The following is a 14,356-nucleotide window of genomic DNA, read 5'->3' as shown; positions in this document are numbered from 1 at the left end:
TTGCTTCATCCTGTGGGCTTCAAAACAGATCCCTCAAAATCAGCTGAGTGGTGTTTGTTTTTTACCTCCACGTGGTCCCTCACCGTGAGGCTTTGGTTCAGAAATGTAACTGACAAGTCCCTTTTGTCCAGCAAGGGCTCCTTTTATTCAATCAGGGGTGGGTTTTTGAAACACAGTGCAACTTTATATAAAGTCGAGGGTGCCAGGAAAGCGAGCCTGCCAGGTGTGGAGAAGCGCAAGAAGCTTGCTGGAACCTTCCAGCCCAAAGGGTGGCCTGGACACACTGGCCATAGTTGCTGGCCTGCGAGGTGCCAAATGGACCTCAGAATGAGATCAGAGCGCCTGTTCCATCCGAAGCAGCCCAGGACCACTGTGTCCATCTGTCTTGTCATGTACAACAGTGTGCAAAAAACCTGAAAATAGATTCACACACAGGATCACAGAATAGGTTCCACTTGGCATCTCTTGGCCTAAGAAGCGCTCTGGCCGTGCAGGAAGGGTCGGGCAGTTTCCGTCCTTCCAAATGCCAGGGCATCACCAGCTACCTCTGGCCTCTCTGCCGCAGGGCCCCGCCAGCCTCTCTTCACACGGGTGTCTCCTCTGCCACCTTCTTCAGGAGTCCAGCTGCCAGTGGGGAGTGCTGGGGGCCCTCAGAACCATCCACATCCCGGATCTTCAAGCGAACCTTCTGGTTGGTCTTTCTCCACTCCGAGTACAGCTGGCAGTGGTAGCGGAAGGAAACCTGCAGGGCAGTCCTGTGGTGAGCAGGGAGGCTGAGAAGGTCTCCACCCCCAAGGAAGGAAAACAGGCCCCCATGGCACCCACCTTGGTCCAAACCAGGGCTGTGCTTGTGCTGCCAGAAGCAGAGCTGGCATGTGGGCATTCTCTGCACAGGCTGTCTCACTCACTCACACACACACACACACACATTCACCCTCCTGGAGACTCTCCCCACCAGCTTTCAGTGTCCTGCAAAGGCGAGGCACCCTTCTCGCCCCGGCAAGGAGATCCCTTTCTGCTCCTGAGGGGGAAGGGAGTGAAATAGCCTCTTGGGAGGGATTGAATGTCAATCAGTCACACAACTGCCCAAACATGGCAATACCCAAGATGTTCCTCTGTAGAAGCTATGATGAAGCCACTGCACTCTACCCTGGGCAACAGAGCAAGACCCTGTCCCCAATGGATAAATAAATGGTGGCACAACCAGAAAATGGAATTTCACTGGGCACTAAAAAGACATGAGCTCTCAAGCCATGATGTGGAAAGCTGGGCGCAGTGGCTCACACCCGTAGCCCCAGCACTTCGGGAGGCCGAGGTGGGAGGATCTCTTGAGCCCAGAAGTTTGAGGCTGCAGTGAGCTCTGGTGATGCCACTGCACTCTAGCCTGGGCAACAGAGTGAGATCTGGTCCCCGCAAAATAAATAAATAATACTAAATGTCAGTGGTTCATACCCTTTGACCAAGCAAGTTCCAAAGAAACATTTGCACAGGCGCTGCCCAAAGCACTATTCATAACATCAAAAAAAAAAAAAAAAAAAGGTTGCGGGGGGAGAAAAGCACACATTGGAAAGCATCCCAGCCTCTGTCAAAAGGGATTGGTTAAATAAACACGGTACACCCATACAATGAATGCCTGCTGAGGGGCTGCCCTGTTGTTTTTCTTTTTTAAACAACACTAGCAAAATGAAAACAAGTAGACTGCAACATGGTAGCTATGATTTCATCCTATTTATATTTTAAAATATATGCCAGTGGTGGGCGGGGCTCTTTCTCTTTAAGCAAAGGTTCTAATTTTGTCCAGGAGTCTAGGACAACCCCCCAACCTCAGTCACTCTGTCTCTGCCTTTCCTGTCTCTTTCTTGCTCAGTCTTCATGCCCTTTTTTTTTTTTTTTTTGACAAGGTCTCACTCTGTTGCCCAAGCTGGAGTGCAGTAGCATGATCATAGCTCACTGCAGCCTTAAAATCCTGGCCTCAAGGGATCCTCCTGCCTTGGCCTCCTAAAATGCTGGGATTATAGGTGTGAGCCACCGCCCTTATCTGATTTCTTACTATCTACCCATTCCCTGCCCATCTTGCTCTCTCACTCTTTTGCTCCTCGCCTCCCCACCACCACCAGCCTTGGGGGTTCATGGATGGGAGGCGTGTGTTGCACTCGGGACTAGCAAGCAGGTGCACTTGGACCCTTAGAGCACAAAGCTCATACCTAGCTCAGGGCTTCTTTGGCCCTTTGTCAAGCTTGGTATGTGGAGCTCCATGAAATGCAGGGTGAGCTCAGGGGCTCCCTCCTACCCGGGGAGGGAGGCAGAGGCAGGCAGCCAGGGAGCCTCATGCCCCGCCCCTTCACTGAGCTGCTGCAGGTGGGAGAGCCCCAGACGCCTGCCCCGCAGCTGGCGGCCACTCACCAGCGTCCAGAGGACGTAGATGGTGAAGAGGGCGATGGTGAGAGCAATGAGCCCCACGGCCTCGAGCCGGCTGTGCAGCCGCAGGTGATCCTGGGCCCCACGCAGGCACAGCCAGCCGGAGATGGCGGCCAGCGGCGTGATGAACAGGAAGCACACCATGTCGCAGCACAGCGTCCGCTTCTCCGTCCTGGGCCCTGGGTCCTTCAGCCACTGCAGGGGGAGCCGATGGGGGAAGGGGCTGCTGAGGGCTTAGGGACCTCCAGGCTCTGTCCTTTCCTTCTTTCAAACACTTATTGAGCCTACAGGAAGCCAAGCCCAGCCAGGCAGTTGGCACTTTTGCACTCATGTTACAGATGGGGAAACTGAGGCACAGAGGGGGTTAACTCATTGGAGCAAACTCACACAGCCAGTAGTCTGCAAAGCCAGGGTCGGAACCCAGGAAGTCTTGCTCCAGGGCCTGAGCACTCTTGGCCCATATCTTGCTATGCTTAGCCTCCCCCACATGATGGGCGAAGAGAAATGGGCTTTGCTCCTGAAATCCTGGTGCTGGGGACTGAAAGGGTCCCTGCCCTCCCATGCTAGCCGGGGGAGGTATGACGTGGTATTGCCCCATATGTGCCCCACTGTCTGCAACACATTCCCATCACAGCACCATTGCTCCCAGCAACCACTGCTTCGTTGGTTTACTGGACTTAAATCTCCGTGAATACCAGCCTTATGTGTCTTGTTGGTGGCTGGGTCCCCAGTGTATAGCAGAGTGCTGGGCACCCTGGAGGTGCTCAGGAAATACTTGCTCATGAAAGAGTAAATCCAAACATCGTGGGGGTACTGGGTTTGGCAGATCTAGAACCTCAGGCATGGTCCCCCACCCCCATCGGCAGAATCTACCTGGGGAGGGGTGTAGGGAGGTCCCTGGCCCACCAGAATCCCCCAGGGTAGCTCCTGCCTCCAACCCCCACGCATGCTTTCTTCCCCTCTGCCCACCCCAATCTCAGGCTCCGAAGAGTACCTCTGTGAGGGGCCGGGGCCGCTTCTCCACCGCAAATTCTGTGTGGCACAGCTCACAGTAGCTGGTGTTGGACGAGGACAGCCATCTCTCCAGACAGCTCTTGTGCACAGCTCCCAGTGTGCCAGTACAGCCACATGGAGATAGCAAGCTCTCCCCGTTTGCTCCCTCATGGCAGATCCGGCAGAAGGGACCATCACTGGACACAGAGATAGGACCCGTTAGCAATGACTGGGCTTCTTGCCTGCATCTGCTTCACTGCCTGCTAGATCACGAGCTCGCTGCTGTCTCCATGCTGCCACTTGGCGAACTCCTACTCATCTTTCAATGCCCAGCTCCCAATGTCCTCTCCTTTGGGAAGCCTTTCGAGACTCCTACAGGTAGAGCGATGTGCTCCCTTCCCAGGACTCCTGTGGCACCTTTTTAAGCCCAGGGCCAGCATCTCTTATACCTGCCTACCCAGTATCCTCTCCCTGCCCTACAACACCACCCTGATTGTCCTGGGCAACTACTCCACTCTCAACTCTTGGTCCTCAAAGACCAGAGCAGAGCTGGTGACATCCCTGATGACCTCAGGCCCGACAGTCAGGACATCACACACCCCTGGTCATGGGGACCGACTCAGGGAAGGGCTTGTGTAATGCAATCAGAGCCACTGGGAACCAATTCCTAAAATTCCTTTTTTCCTTCCCCTAAACTCTAGAACCGTCAGCAGCAAGGCTGACGTAAGCTTGGAGCTGCTGGCAGCCGCCTGGTCTCTGCGCAGAGCCTGTGAATGATGCCAACACAGAAGAAAGCAGAGGCACGAGACAGGGAAAGGTGGACATCATCAGAGGCCCTGGATCTAGCCACACCTGCAGGCCACGCTGCCTGAGAAACCTATGCGTCCAGACAGAAGTGCTCACCTGCTCCTTTGCTCTTGTGAGAGGGAAACAGACATAAAAAGCAGCCACAGAAAGCTGCCTCGGGAAAGTCTCCAGTCCCCAGGGATGCTGTGTTCTTCCTGGGGTGGCTCAGGAGGGGGGGCGGTGGCCTTGGCGGGCCCAGCGCATGAGTCATTGTTTCCCAAACATTTCTGCCCAGAACGCAGACATCAGAGCACAGAGAAGAGCTATTTTCCAGATAACACCGTTTCCCCTCGGAAATGACTGTCTTCTACCCTCTTCTCAGACTCTCCTGCTGTGGGGTAAGGCGTGGCTGTCGTTAGAAGAGCCTGCTTTCTGGGCAGACCCGTGCCTGGGCTCCTATCTCCTCCCAGAGTGGCCAAAGGGCATGCACGCCCTGCTCTGGTCCCACCCTCTCTCCCCACCACACACACACACACACACACACACACACACACGCAAAAAAAAAAAAAAAAAAGTTAACAGAAAAAGAATTGCTCTGGAAACCAATTCAGTGACAAGAAGTGTCAACAAATGACAAGAACCTTCAGGAAGAGCCATGTCAGTTTGGACTTTGTTCTGGGAAACCCTGGAAAACTTTCAAAGAGCGAATTCAGAGAAAAGGAAAAAAAAAAAAAAACAAAACCATAGCTTAATATTTATTGAGCACTTACTATGTACTAGGTACTATTCTAAGAGCAACATCTGCGTTCATTTATCTCATTCTCACAATGAGCTTAGGAGGAAGATACTATTTTTTCTGTTTTTTAAGACAGAGTCTTGCTCTGTCGCCCAGGCTAGAGTGTCGTGTCATCATCATAGCTCACAGTAACCTCAAACTCGTGGGCTCAAGTGATCCTCCTGCCTCAGCCTCCCAGAGTAATAGGATTACAGCCATCAGCCACCACACCTGACCCTTTTTTATTTGTTTGTTTTTAAGAGACGGGATCTTGCTCAGTAACCCAGGCTGGAGTGCAGTAGCGTGATCAAGATCTCACCTGTACAAAAAATAAATAAATTAGTTGGGCGTGGTGGTGCACACCTGTAGTCCCAGCCATTCAGGAGACTGAGGCAGGAGGATCGCTTGAGCCCAGGAGTTTGAGGCTGCAGTGAGCTATGATGATGCCACTGTACTCTAGCCTGGGTGACAGAACAAGACCCTGTCTCTTCAAAAAAAAAAAGGGGGTGGGGAATGGAGAAGGGGTGGGGATGCAGACATACTCGAGAAAGCTTTGAAAAGGGCTCAGCTCACTCACAGCCTGGTGGGCAGAGAGCTCAGGACCCTGAGTCCTAGGCTTTGTAGACTGTTCTGGGCCCTGGAGACGCCTCCTGGGCCTTCCTCTTTGACCTCTGTAGATTTCAGAGTCCAGAACGCTCCACCTCACCTAGTTTCTGCCAAGGTCTCTGCCATGTGCCCCCAGGAATCAGGGTCTGCTTGGAGGCAAATGGAAGACTTGATTTCTATAGTCTTGGAACCAACCAAGGCACTAGATGTGACACCTTTAAGTCCTACAATAGCTCTCCAATGTCAGACGCTAAGAAGAGGAGTTATAGGGTCAGCAGGGGACTCTGGTGACCTGCTGTGTGTGGCCTCTGCCAAGCCCAGCTCCTCCCAGAGGTAGCAGGAGGCAGGATCCCCATTTATTTCTTGAGAGACTGGTTGGGAGGCTGGAAGGAAGGCCATATCCCTGGGCCTCTAGCCTGGGAAGGTTTGGGTTGAGATGTGTCCAAAGGCAGAGGGGAGAAGGGGAAATGAGACCCTCGGGCTGCGGAGCTACCAGCTACCTGCAGGGACAGAAGCTGCCAGCAAAGGGGCCAAGGAGCAGATCCAGGGGGGCCCTGTGGCCGCAAGGTGCCAGGCAGTCCTGCCCACCAGCCACGCCTTGATTGGGCCACACCTACGAAAGGGTCCCTGAGAAGCGGCACGCAGTGGCCAAGACAAGAGAGGGGACATCCAGGATCACAGAGGGGCCACTCTTGCTGCCTGCCACATGCCTGTGGGCTCAATGGGCTGGTGAGCTGGTGGGACCAAAGGAACTTCCCTCCCCTGAGCTGGGCTCAAGCGTCAGGTGTGCACAGTAACTGTGGCGTGGTGGGTGTCTACCTCCCTTGGGGCCTGGGTTTCCCCAGGTGTAAAAAGGGAGGGTGGAGCAAGGTGGGGTCATGTAGGGAGACCCCAGCTACAGCCAGCCTCCTCCCCTGCACCCAAAAAGGTTCCCCTCACTTGGGGCCTGGCTCGACCAACATGGACCGCTCTCTTGCCTTCTAGCTAAGGAGATGGAAACATACAAGCCAATGCCTGGGAAGACGTCACAAGGAGAATATCCCATCGGATCTGGGCTCAGGCAAGGCTTCCCAGAGGAAGTGACAGCAGGCAAAAACTTAGAGAGCAAGTTAAAAGTGCCTCAAGGCTTCCGTCGGCTTATTTTTATTTCTGAATAAAAAACTTCATCAATTGATTCTGACGCTTGCTACAACACGCATGAACCTTGAGGACATCATGTTCAGTGAAATAAGCCAGACACAGAAGGACAGATCCTGTGTGATTCCACTCACACGAGGTCCCCAGAGTCGTCAGGTCCACAGAGACAGGAAGTAGAGTGGTGGGTGCCAGGGGCTGGGGAGGGGGCGGGCAGTGAGTGTTTCATGGGGACAGAGCTTCAGTTGGGAAGATGAGAAAGTTCTGGGGGTGGAGGGTGGTGACGGCTGCACAGCCATGTGAGTGCGCTTAATGCCACTGAACTGTGCCCTTAGCGGTTAGGATGGTAAATATTATGTATATTTTATCCCAATTTTTAAAATTTGGGGGGAAAAAGCTCATGAATTAAATCGTATCAAATAAACTTAATGACAATTCATAAAACTCAAAAAACTGAAAAGAGAAAGAAATCATTTAGAATCCTATCCCCCTAGCCAACCTGGTGGCTATTTTAAATTCAAGCGAGTTAAAATGGATTTCAACGTGGGAGAAGTTTTCTTAAAGACTCTTTCCCTGGGAACTGATAAAAAGTTGGCGAAGCAGACAGATTCAGCACACAGATGGATCTAGAAGGCCAACACGGAGTTTTAAATAGATCTATTGCAGGTTTACCGGGTATTGAACCAATGCCCTTGCAGACACTGCATGGGGATGATGGCACTGTCTTCTCCCGAGCAACTAATGAGGAAGGTTGTCCCTTCAGAGGCTACGGCGGTGAAGTGAGTTGGCCCTGGTCACTCTGGGAGAGAGAGAGAGGCGGCCACTCAGGATGTGAGCCCAGCGCTAGTTGTCCATAGCTGGTGCGCCTAACCACTCCCTGGCCTGTCTCCCCAACGCCTGAGTTACTTGCCAACATCTGACCTTCAGATTTCATGTAATAATCTGGAATTTTGGCTTTTCCTGGAGAATCAGACCTGGCCGGCCTGGGCCTCTGTTTCCACGTGGTGATTACTTTTTATTTTTTTAGTATTTTTTTTTCGGCTCTTAGCTTCAATGCGTGGTGATTACTGTTTGGGCCCCTTTCTCTGGCAGAGTTATGCATCTGGCCTCCCGAGATGGTTGGATTTCTGACCCCGGACTGGGAGGCCCAGAAAGAAGAGGGAGTGAAGGCCAGGACACCAGCCTGGTCACGACTCACTCACCTCGGCATGTCCAAGGCCCGGATGACGGTGGAGAGGAGCCGGCCATCCCTCGAAGTCACCTGTGCCACATACTGGGGTGGCCCAAGGCCCGTGGCCTCCACGACCTTGGAGAAGGCGGGGCTGCCAGAGCAGTCGCACAGGGAGCCGGGCAGGTGGCAGCAATCACCCGTCGTCATGGCCACAGGGAACCCCGTGTCATCAGGGCCTGAGGCCCATGGTTCCAGGAGCCTGGGGAGAGGGCAGCGGGGAGGTTAATGAGCCCAACAGACCAGGGGTCGAGTCCCCTCTTGTCAAGGCTCTAGGGACCACAGGCAAGGACTGGCTTCTCTGAGCCTCAGTTTCCCCAATCTGTAACAAGGGTCTTTGTGGGGGCCAGGGATGAGTCAATGAGGTGACACATGCAACTCAGCCCAGGCCTGCCGCACAGCGAGGGCTTGGGTTATATTACATCTCACTGTCCTAAGAAAAGCTAGGCCTGCTCCCGCCATCAAAGGCCACCTTCCAGTCAATGTCACCAATATCACCTTTCCAGATATGATAACAGCATCTGACAGTTATTGAGCACCTCCTGTGTGCCAGGCCCCATGCTTGGTGTTTTCTGGGGCCAGAATCTGTCCTGTGCCCACCATCCATGTACAGACTTGACCTCCAAGGATTCAATTCCTGCCCGGGGCTGGGCCGGGGCACACAACTCTGCCTCTGAGTGGAACAGAGCAGAGCTGGAAAGTTGGCTCTACAGACCAGAACGGTGAGTCACCTGGACCCTCCTAGTTCGTGGCCTTTTGCAGGACTGTGCACTCCTTGGTAGCTCAGGCCATCCGGGAAGTGGCAGCTGGCTGGGGAGGATGGTGGCAGCCTCTCTCCCCACCACCAGACCAGCTGCTCTGAGCCACACCTCTGTGTCCGAGGGGAGGCTATGGGAGACGGTGGGAGCCTAAGTCAGCAATTCCAAAGTCTGTCTGCTCTGGGAGATGACAAGAGGATCCTGCCCTCTGCTCTGGGGTCTGACCAGCAGAAAGAAACCCTAGGCAACCTCCTCCTCCGTCCCTGTGCTAGCCAATGAGGTTTGAAGAATAGCCCACAGATCCCGATGTGTGTTCCCCTCTGAGAATTTCATGAAAGTGACAGAGGCCTCTCTAGAGACCTCCTTAAAGCCAACACAGGTGCCCCAGAGCCAAGGATCTCTGTCACCAACTTGTCCAATCCCCGGGCCTTTGCTTCCAAGAGTGAGAGTCCAAAGCTCCGGCGGCAGGCCCTATAGTTTGAGAAACTCCAAGCGAGGGAAGCAGACAGGTGCTCACTAAAGTACCCCACCGCTCCCCCAAGACAGCTTTTACCAATTCCTACCAGGCAAAATGAGAGCCCCAAAGCAGGGAGGAGCAGTGTACATTATCATTATCATTTTTAGAGACAGGGCCTTGCTCTGTTGCCCAGGCTGGAGTGCAGGGGCACAATCATAGCTCACTGCAGCCTCCAACTCCTGGGCTCAAACAATCCTCCTGCCTCAGCCTCCCAAATAGCTGGGACAACAGGTGAGTGCCACCACGCCTAGCTAATTATTTAAGTTTTTATTTTATAGAGATGGGGTCTTGCTATGTTGCCCAGGCTATTCTTGAACTCCTGGCCTCAAGCGATCATCCCACTTTGGCCTCCCAAAGCACTGGGATTACAGGTGTGAGCCACAGCACCCAGCCCTGTAGGTTACTGACTAAGTTTTGCACCAGGACACTCTGCCAATGGACTGACAGCTCTCTGAACTCAGCCAAAAGCCCTCCTGGTCCGATATGGCCTTCTGAGCGCCCACGGTAGGGCCCCTGTGGGGCCAGATAAGCAAGTATCAGCCAAAGGCAGGAAGAGACTGGGAGGAAGGCTGCAGGCCTGAGATAACAGCCCCAGGACAGTGGCCAGGGCTGCCATGTCTTACATGCTGCTGTCCCCCCTGTGCACCTGCCACCAGAACCTCCAGCACAGAGGTCAGAATGGAAGCCACTTGGAGGTTGCCCTCCAAGGGAACACAGGCACAGAGGAGTCCGTTCCTCCTGCCCTTCTAAGGATCGGTCTTAACATTCCTGCAAAAGTTGTGCATTACAAGAACAATCACAGCTCCTATATGTTATGTTCTATCATTTCTTTTACTATCAGAGGGGGAAAAAAACCCCACTGGTGAATCTGCTAATGCACGGTCTGCAAATGGCCAAATAATAATTGCAGTTTCTGTTTATTAAGGACTGCGTGCTGCTCCAAGCAATCTGCATATGTGTTAATCATCTCACTGAGCTCTAAACAGTCATTGTAAGTGTCCCCTTCAAAGGTCACCTTCCAGGAGGAGCCATGCCCAACCAGGCTGGCTGAAGTGACACTGGGGTCCACATTACTCCTCTCATGGCATGTGCCCATCTCTGAAATGCTCTATAATGCATATTCATCTACTCATTTAACCATGCATGTCATCCCACTCTGCAGTGAACTCTGTAGAGGGGGGGACCCTGTGAGATTGCTCCCCCCTGTCCCCAGCACCTGTGTCTGGCTCAGAGTTACTGCATCCATCGCTGCTGCTGCGTTTGTTGTCGCTGCAGTCATTTCTCAGCCCCCACTCCGTGTCAGAACAGAGTGGGAGAACCACATCTCTTGGCCTTCAGACCCTGGGCTGCCAGCCCCCGTGGTGGCAATCAGAGATACTTAGAGGAGAGAGGTTCATGTAAACCACCCAGGTCTGGGTTTGGAAGAGGCCACACTCAGGGCTGGGCACAAGAAGACAGTGGCTGCAGGCTGGACTTGGCTCTGGGGCGTCTGGAATGGGGGAGTGAGCCAGTGCCTTGGGCTAACTTGGCCTAATGCCCAGGAGACGGATTGCTTAGAGTCTTCACAACCAACCGTTACCCCCATATGATAGGTGACAAAGCTGAGGCTCAGAGCGGGACACCTACTTGCCCAAGGTCACACAGCTACAAAGGGACAGTGCCAGGATTTGACCTTAAGGCAGTCCAGTGAGTGGATCTGGGTCTTCAAGGCCTGGCTCTGCCACTGCCACGGCCACTGTGGGTCCTGATTCAAGTCAATTTGCTTTTCTTGGCCCCCTCCTTCTCCTTTGTCAAACATCCTCTTCGAGCAGGTGGGCTGTGTCTACCGAGGGTTCTCTGGAGAAGGAGCCTCCAGCCTTAATTCCTCCACCAAAGCTCACCCTTGGCTAGGTTTGGGGTGGCACTGAGGCACCCCAATCTTTTCCATGCCTTCCCAGCCTCCAGCCTCCTTTTCCTGAGAACAGGAAACTGAGGGAAGAGGAGTCAGAGGGCCCTAACTCCCTACAGTGTGATCTCGAGCAGCTGCTTCACTCTCTGAGCCTCAGTTTCCTCATCTGTAAAATGGGTGTCATAATGATACCCTGTTCATGCATCGGTAAATATTAAGAAGTCAGTAAATATTAGCTCTTGTTATAATTACCCTTATCAGCTTACAGAGCTGTTGGGAAGGTTTGAAGAGAGGACACACAGCACCTGCCACACAGTAAGTGCTCAATAAATTCCCACTGTTATTATTGTTTAGGATAAATGTGGAGTCTGGCAAACGCATTCACTCCTCTTCACTCACCCAGAGAGGCCCGTGTGTGTCCTCCAGTACTGGATGGCTCTGGATCAGAGGCCAGGTTCCAGTCCCAGCGCTGCTCCTTGTCTGCTGTGTGGCCTTGGGCAAGAGACTTAACCTCTCTGAGCCTCGACTTCCTCATCTGCATAACAGGGAACATTTTTAGGACTTCCACCTAGTTAGTAGGGTTCCTAGGGGGCTGAACGAGCTAATCCTATCAAGGCTGACTACCCTGTTTTGAGCACCCACACAGCACACAGCATCCTGTTGGAGCATCTTTGTGCACAGTGCCTGACTTGTTATAATATTTACTATTTTCCAGGCAGAGCCCCCTCTGAGAAAGAGGCTGGGGAAAGACACTTATTGACCGACTACTGTGTGCAGGGCGCTTTTCCTCATCAGCCAGCCACCTCCTGAAATCCTCCCAGCAGCCGCATCCGGTTGGCAATGGAATGACCCAGTTTCACAGATGGGGAAATCGAGGCTCGGAGAGGCGCCTACTGTGTGCCGGGCTCCAGATACCTCTCACCGGCCTCGAGACGGGAATTGCAGTCCCCGAGTCGGGGAAGGTTGCGGCCAAGAGTTCCAGCCCGGCTGTCACGCCCGGCGGGGGGGGGCCGAGCTCCGGCCTCGAACCCGGGTCAGCCCCGCGGACCGGCGTCCTCCGGGTCTACCTGTCGGCCTGTGCCTACCTGATCCGCGGCCGGGCCGGGCGGCCGCGCAGGCCCCTCGGTTCACCCTGGCCCGGGTCCCGGCCCGGCCCGGCCCGTCAGCTCCGCTAGCTCCGCTCCAGCCGGCACCTGCGTCCGGGCACCGCCCGCCGAGCCGACAGCGCCGCGGACCAATGGTCAACGCCTCTCGCACGCATCGGCCAATCACCACGCACGTCCCGCCCCTGGAGGCGGGGCCGGAGGCGACGGGGACGACCTAGGCCGCACAGGCCCCGGGACGCCGCAGCTGCTAGCTCCGCCCCCGCCGCGTCCTGACTCCGCCCCCAGACAGGGCTCCGCCCCCCGCACTGGCCCCGCCCCAGCCCAGCCCAGGGCGTGCGCGGAGTTGGCTGCGCCCCCTGCAGGCCGCCCGAGTGCCTTTTAATAAATAAAACCGTTGCAGAATTCAACTTGACACCAGGCAAAATGATTTGTAACTGTTCTTCACCTCCCTTACGCTTCTCATCGATCCTCGGGGAGGGAGAGACCGTTTGATCACATTTCACACAGGCGAGAAGCCTACAGGGGTTAGAAAGCCGTGCAGGAGCCTAAAGCCAACATCATTTATTCATCATTCATCCATTCATTCATGCAGTAGATCCATTCAATAGATTTAGTAAACATCAGTAGGGAGGGTCTGTTATGAACCAGGCACTGTGCTAGGCGCTGGAGACACCACGTTGAGTGAGACAAAAATTGCTGCCTTTGTGGGCCTCTAGGGAGTGAGACAGAATTAGTAATAAAAATTTTAAAACGTTAAAACCAGAACATTTATTGCATTGTTGAAATTCTTTTTTTTTCACCAAATGCCTGAATGAAATTCTTAATCAATTATTAATTACAAATGTGATACAATGCAGGAAGTGTCCGGGCGCAGTGGCTCACACCTGTAATCGTAGTGCTCTGGGAGGCTGAGGCAGGAGGATCACTTGAGGTCAGGAGTTCAAGACCAGCCTGAGCAACAGCGAGACCCCGTCTCTACTAAAAATAGAAAAAATTAGCCAGGCGTGGTGGTGTGCGCCTGTAGTTCCAGCTACTCGGGAGGCTGAGGCAGGAGGATTGCTTGAGCCCAGGAGTCTGAGGCTGCTGTGAGCTAGGCTGACGCCACAGCACTCTCCCGGAGAACAGAGTGAGACTCTGTTTCAAAAAAAAAAAAAACCATAAAAATGCAGAAAGTAAGGGTAAGGAAAACGTATCATGTTATGAGAACTTGGAATAATTTGGGAAGTCCAAAAATATTTCCTTGAAGAAGGAGCAATTGAACTGACATATAAGGTATGAGTAAAGATTAGTTACCTAGGAGAAAAGGATCCTAGGCAGAGAGTTCTGGAACACACAAAGACCCTGAGATAGGATGGAGAATTATCCAGTACTCTCTTCCCCTTCTGCCCTGCATTTATTGAATATACATATCTGCTCAACTACCTCAGTTAAATTCTGTTATATTGTCCTAGCCTATATTTTTTATAATGGAAAGATAAATCATAACGCTTTTTAGAAGATTACTCATAGAGGGAAGGAGTAGGAGGGAGGGGACAAAGGATGGAAGCTAGGCTTTTAAAAATATATCTTGTTTTATATATTTGACTTGACATCCCTGTAAATATTTTATATACAGTCATCCCTTGGTATCCATGAGAGATTGGTTCCAGCACCTCCCTCAGATACCAAAATCCACGGATGCTCAAGTCTCTGACATAAAATCGTGTAGTAGTTGCATATAATCTATGTACATCCTCATCTTCCTGCATACTTTGTTTTTTCCTTTTTGTTTTAGAGACAAGGTCTCACTTCATTGCCCAGGCTGAAGCGCAGTGGCGTCGGTCATAGTGCACTGTAGCCTTGAACTCCTGGGCTCAAGCTATCCTCCTGCCTCAGCCTCCCAAGTAGCTGGGACTACAGGCATGCACCCCTACACTCCGCTAATTTGTAATTTTTTGTAGAGATGGAGGTCTGTCTCTGGTACCCAGTCTGGTCTGGAACTCCTGGCCTCAAGCAATCCTCCTGACTTGAGAGGAAATACATATAAAAAATATATATATTTCCTAAGTATAAACACACTTTTCCACATAATCACAGTATAACCTTCAAAATCAGGAAATGAATACAGATCCAATATTACCACATCATTCTCAGAGCCCATTCAAAGT

General features: G+C 52.8%; 1 protein-coding gene across 3 annotated transcripts; it reads right to left on the bottom strand.

The window, feature by feature from the left end:
- Positions 1-121: 121 nt before the first annotated feature.
- MARCHF2 (membrane associated ring-CH-type finger 2) lies at positions 122-12,304 on the bottom strand. Of its 3 annotated transcripts, XM_069496395.1 has the most exons (6): positions 12,189-12,295; positions 11,503-11,638; positions 7,915-8,142; positions 3,413-3,608; positions 2,404-2,613; positions 137-742 (listed from the first exon to the last, which is right to left on the bottom strand). In XM_069496395.1, the coding sequence occupies exons 3-6, from the start codon at positions 8,088-8,090 to the stop codon at positions 584-586; spliced, it is 741 nt and encodes a 246-aa protein (XP_069352496.1). In that variant the 5' UTR covers positions 8,091-8,142; positions 11,503-11,638; positions 12,189-12,295; the 3' UTR covers positions 137-583. The 3 variants fall into 3 exon arrangements, with proteins under 3 accessions (XP_069352492.1, XP_069352501.1, XP_069352496.1); XM_069496391.1 differs by lacking the exon at positions 11,503-11,638 and having other exon boundaries at positions 122-742; positions 12,189-12,304; XM_069496400.1 differs by lacking the exons at positions 2,404-2,613; positions 11,503-11,638 and having other exon boundaries at positions 122-742; positions 12,189-12,304.
- Between the last annotated feature and the right edge of the window lie 2,052 nt (positions 12,305-14,356).

Source organism: Eulemur rufifrons, chromosome 2, assembly GCF_041146395.1.
Source record: "Eulemur rufifrons isolate Redbay chromosome 2, OSU_ERuf_1, whole genome shotgun sequence".
NCBI classification, from domain to species: domain Eukaryota; kingdom Metazoa; phylum Chordata; class Mammalia; order Primates; family Lemuridae; genus Eulemur; species Eulemur rufifrons.
The sequence above is the reverse complement of the archived record's forward strand: the minus strand, read 5'-3'. Positions and strand labels throughout refer to the sequence as shown.

What these genes read in the sequence shown, in the direction of transcription:
- MARCHF2 (XM_069496391.1), bottom strand. Translation starts at nt 8,090, where the DNA reads ATGACGACGGGTGATTGCTGCCACCTGCCCGGCTCCCTGTGCGACTGC. An exon ending in CGGGCCTTGGACATGCCGAG is followed by an intron (nt 3,609 to 7,914) that starts GTGAGTGAGTCG and finishes CTCTGTGTCCAG; the next exon opens with TGATGGTCCCTTCTGCCGGA. An exon ending in GGCCCCGGCCCCTCACAGAG is followed by an intron (nt 2,614 to 3,412) that starts GTACTCTTCGGA and finishes CTCCCCCTGCAG; the next exon opens with TGGCTGAAGGACCCAGGGCC.